The sequence below is a fragment of the Montipora foliosa genome, chromosome 4, assembly GCF_036669935.1.
Source record: "Montipora foliosa isolate CH-2021 chromosome 4, ASM3666993v2, whole genome shotgun sequence".
Lineage (NCBI taxonomy): Eukaryota > Metazoa > Cnidaria > Anthozoa > Scleractinia > Acroporidae > Montipora > Montipora foliosa.
This window is the reverse complement of record NC_090872.1, coordinates 20,609,460-20,614,459: the sequence shown is the minus strand read 5'-3', so window position 1 is coordinate 20,614,459 and position 5,000 is coordinate 20,609,460. Positions and strand designations below refer to the sequence as shown.

General features: G+C 40.7%; 3 protein-coding genes across 4 annotated transcripts in view; 2 read left to right on the top strand and 1 right to left on the bottom strand.

Moving 5' to 3' along the window:
• LOC138000247 (leucine--tRNA ligase, cytoplasmic-like) overlaps positions 1-5,000 on the bottom strand; it is a 71,353-nt gene that overhangs the window by 9,576 nt on the left and 56,777 nt on the right. The window contains exons 28-30 of the mRNA XM_068846512.1: positions 849-1,011; positions 488-556; positions 152-292 (exon numbers count right to left, since the gene is read on the bottom strand). Coding sequence (XP_068702613.1) covers positions 152-292; positions 488-556; positions 849-1,011 — 373 coding nt within the window. The remainder of the gene's footprint in view (positions 1-151; positions 293-487; positions 557-848; positions 1,012-5,000) is intronic.
• LOC138000243 (histamine H2 receptor-like) overlaps positions 1-5,000 on the top strand; it is a 39,103-nt gene that overhangs the window by 11,617 nt on the left and 22,486 nt on the right. The gene's annotated exons all lie outside the window — the stretch shown is intronic.
• The window catches only part of LOC138000240 (histone deacetylase 6-like), a 103,400-nt gene continuing 101,484 nt past the window's right edge, over positions 3,085-5,000 (top strand). Inside the window, exon 1 of the mRNA XM_068846500.1 lies at positions 3,085-3,089. The gene's annotated coding sequence lies outside the window, so the exon portion shown is untranslated. The remainder of the gene's footprint in view (positions 3,090-5,000) is intronic.

The following is a 5,000-nucleotide window of genomic DNA, read 5'->3' as shown; positions in this document are numbered from 1 at the left end:
GCAAACTTCAATTCCTTTGACTTGCTCATTTGGTAGAACAAGTGTAAATCTTAGATTGCCACAAAGGTTACGGATGATTTTTAATTTCACGTGTGCCTGAAATTCTCGCCGTAAGTTGCTTTTTTCCAGAATGATGGTGAAGACCACTTACCTTTTTTCCCTTGGGATTCATCATGGCCTTGATTCGCACACGGAATTCGTGCGCACATCCTGTTAGGTAATCCGCTGACTTTAACAGCGGCTGTTCGACGTTTCCTGCAACCGGCCACGAGGCATTCATAATGCTTCCGCTCTACAAGAAAAAAAATCGATACTTCATTTGGGAATGCAAACAGGCCATTGAAAGACCGAACGTCTTGACAACTCCTACAATTGTGATGTAAAATTCGCAATGCTCCCACAGGGAGAATTATACTCCGAACGAAACTAAAGTGTTGGTGGAAACGCGCTCTAGGCAGATCGTCACAAAAGAGGCACTAAAATCTACCTTTCCCAACAGTTCCCAAAGGTGCTCAGCGAGATGAGGACAGATTGGTGAAAGAAGCAGCGTTTGTACCTAAAACAAAGAAAATACCAAGTGTAAATGTAATGCGAAGGGACAGAAGCCTTGTTTAGAAAATCCACATAATCCAAGCACCATAGAATGCTTGTGCCAAAAGTAGATCCGCCAGAATCTGGCTCGACACTTCACGACAAATACATAACAACTCTAGCACAAAAGGGAATCAGAAACTCCAGTTGACATAAACCAAAGCTCGGACTGAATTGAAACCCATAGTACCAATATGCGCTGGTTATAGCGTTTGGATGATAATCATAGCATTTACAGTAGATTTCGTGATACTCACCTCAATAAACCTGAAAACAAGGTCTCTCTGCATTCCTGTCATACAATTCTCTCGGTATCGATCTCTCGCTGCTTGCAGTTCGTAGAAACCTGTTTTAAGAGCCTCTCGGAACATCATGCTCTTGTAGTTAGCATCTGTTTCTTTGATGGCTTTGTTTATGCAACTGCAAATGAAAGAAATGAATGTATGTATTTAAAGTGCGGGTTATAATAGACGAAGAGTGTCATGAAGTTATCCTAGCAGTTATAAATTAGGGAACTTAAGATCTACGACGACGACATCGACGAAAACGCCAGAAAACAATGAAATCATTGGTTAAAAGAGCATAAATAATCGTGCTGCACGTGCAGCACGGATTTTAGCTCATATTTTTGCGGTTCTCTGCGTGACGACGACGTGAAATCACTAAATTTTAGGTTTTGACGACAATGCTAGCATGCAACAGAGAATCTTTCATTCTCTATTTTCAGTCTGAAACCGCTTGTACCAATTTATTTTTGGGATACTTCGCCCACAATGTACGACGTGAACGAGATGGAATAATCGCGAAAGACTTTTACTTGAGCAAAGTTCTATTTTGGGGTGACGTTTTCGTCGACGTCGCCGTCGTTGATCTTAAGCTCCCTATTATGGATAATGGGCCCTTTGCATGAAACTGTCACATGGCATAAAATCTTCCCTGCTGGAAGGCAAGCTTCGCACTGGGACATCCAAAACAAAGAAAAGTCACGCTTCGCTGGTTGAAATCGCTTTGTTTTAGAGACTGTTGCATATCTTTTGCCATCCAGTATGGCGGATTTTGTATCATGTGACAATATCATGCAAAGAGCCCATTCAAGCAATTGTCACTTATAGACACCTGAGAAATTCTGGAGGCGTCGACAGGATTCGAACTCCCAAGTCATAACCTCTGCTATGCCGATAAAATGCTCTGCCAACTGAGGAATGAAGCCACTCGGTTAGGAGCAGGTCAATTTGTTGGACTTACGTGTTTCCGCGAAAGGACTCGATAAATGAATTGCATGTATGTATCTGAAGCGCGGCTTGTGGCCCCAAAAGAAAAAAGTGATCATCACCTGTTAACCAACATTTCTAAATTCCAATTCGACCGGATGCAGCACCTCCCTGAAAACCACTTTCTCGTGAATGGAGCTTCCTGGGTAAATATCATTAATTAAATTCATCATACTTACCTGGACAATAGACCATTTTACAGTTGTAGCTAGGTTACCTGGCCTAAGAATGGAAGCGAGGCTGCCAGTGACACTGGTTTGATACAAACCTTTGTGCTTTTCTAATGTTAATGTAAACTAATAGTAATAAATAACAGTTAATATTTCTATAGCGCTTTTTACAATGAAAGATCAAAAGCGCTTTACATGTCTTTAAAACAAAATAAAATAAAATAGTAAATCTAATTACAATAATTAATATAGAAATGATTAAAATTATGTAATAATTATATGTACAAGTAGAAATATTTAATAATATTTAATATTTCTAATTAGAATTACCACACAATTTACATGATAAAAAGCAGTGAGGTCTGTTTCAATACAAGATCACAGCCACTCACAGGCCAGGTCACTGAGCAAACAACTGTAAAATGGCCTACAATGGTCACGTGAGCCCAACAAATTGTCCCGGTGAGCGCGAGGATCAATTCACTCTTGTTGACATTTTGTATGTTCCCGCTTTGGTTGGTTTTAAAGGGAACCTCCACCAAAACAACAAAATAACTTTAAGCCACAGAACATAACGTTTGCAATTCAAAATTTTCAAACTTTTTCCAAAGAAAGCGTTCGTATCCGAAAAAAGTGAATTTCAAAAACGCTTGTTTTGGCTTTCCAATTTCACGGGGGCCGCCATCTTGAATATTTGTAATCTGCGATCAGGCTCTATTTTAGTTTCGCGTGGTACGTAATGTGGAGTTGGCGAAACGAAAAGTAGAGCCTGAACAAATTCCTCTTCGATATTCCTTCCGCCCAATTTTTTTGATTGATTGACATGTCCTTCATCGGCCAATAAAACTTACTTCCATTACACCAATACACGCGTGGACGGCAGAGTCACGCTATTTTGTCTTGACCAGAGTTGATTACCGTGGGAGGAATATTATAAACGAATTCGAAAGTTACCGTTAGCTTTCATTTGAGAGAAACACATTTACAGCATGGAGAATGTTACTTTCTGTACCTTTTCGACGACTATATTGCGGCAAAGGCCGCTTAATTCTTCCTCCGAACTTCACCGAATATGCAATCGTTTTAAGCTTAACATCTTAATTTGTAATTGAGATAACCTAGCATTTTGGCGTTGGACGGTTTGGCAATAGATTTTTAAAGGAAAAAAAAAGGAGAAATACATTATTCCTTTAACGTGTTTGCCCATGAAGGTTTCTTTGGTGATTTTTTCGGGTAATATCTTCAGTTGCAGTGTATTTCTAGAAGTTGCGCTCAGTAAAATCATGATAATTATAAATTTGGCCGTTAATCTTTTGATGGAGTACGAACAGTAAGATGAACTCGCAAAGTTTCTTTCATTTTTGTACAATTGGTCTCTCTGGAAACATGCCATTTTAGTTTCTGGAGTGCAAGTTTTAAGTTCAATCAACTGGAAATATTATGAAGCAATCTTGACTCCAAATTGTGCAACAAACCGTGTCATGTACAGTAAGTGATACACAGATATTCAAAACATGCATAATTCGTGTAACTTGCGATTTTATCAGCATCCCCTCGTGTTGATATATATGTCCTTTGTCTCATCCAGGAAACCAATATGCATCGGCTTTCATTGCCATTTGAAAGAACCAGCTATTTAGCTTTCAAAACATCAGGGAAGTTTCTGCCAAAGTATTTTCAACCACATGGCCACAGAGCTCGACAACGGAATCGCTAATTTCACTCTTTCCAGAGATTCAAACCCGATTCTGGACAAGTAATGAGATGTTTCAGATGGCATATCTCCATTTATACAAATAAAATCAAGTTGCACCGTCCACGTCATTGTAAGAACGAAAGGCAGCAAATTTTTTCGTACACTTATGGCTAGGCCTTTACACATTCTGCTCGAAACAAAGGCTATTCTGCTCGAGATTATGCTCCAAAAGTACTATTATGCTCGAATTATGCTTCTGTAAAAATCGATATTCCTGGGTTCAAAATACTCAAACATGATGAATAAGACATTACATCGCTCTTCCAAGGTGAGGCTAACCCAACATTATTTAATCTTTAAAACTAACATGGGTAATAACTTGTAAAAAGAATCTGGGACAACAATGAACCATATCAGAAATGTGTAAAGGCCTATCAGTGACTTCTACCGGTTGCGGGTTTGGTTCCGCCATCTTGTTTTGCTCGGATGCTCGTGCCCAGCTCCCTCTCAGACTCGTTCCCAGGCCCCAGAATATGCAAAATGGCCAAAAATAGCCTATTCTGCTCGGATTATGCCCCAATCATATATTCTGCTCCTGAGTCCATATTATGCTCGAAATTCTGCCGGCAGAATGTGTAAAGGCCTACTTATGGCGGATTAGTCTCGAGGACTTCGCGAGAGCTCCGCTCAATCACGATGGCATTTTCACTTCCGGCGTTTCAACAGCCAATCAGATCACGTGTTTGGTAGGCCAAAATTTGGCCGACCGTCCGGAATTCTTGAGAGACTTTTGGACAGGCCCAATTTTAGCGAGCGACGACATAAGAGAACATATGGGCGAAGCTAAAAATGGGCCTGATCGCAGGTTAGAATATTTGTGACGTGCCGTGGTCGCCTAATCTCGTACCCAGATCTCGCCCGGTCATACGGAAGGGAGATCTGGTAAAGTTCGATTTCGAGCATGCTCAGTGCCAGCGAGGCCCGAAATACGGGGTTTTCTATCACTGCGCATGTTCGTACTCTGTTGTGATTTTGGGTGATTTTGCCGAATAAACATGGATTTCGAGAGTATTCTTGAAGAGATTCTTTTGGGTAGAGGACAAGGAAACCTTAAACTTAACCCCAAACAGAAAGAAGCGCTACAGGCGACTGGGAGTAACTGCAGAATACCCTGCCATTTTGGAGCTGCACCTCTGAAAAGGCTGGATACGCGGATACGCAGTCGAAAGTACCACCCCTCCCAAAGTAAACTTCTAAGTAGTATGTTGTGGA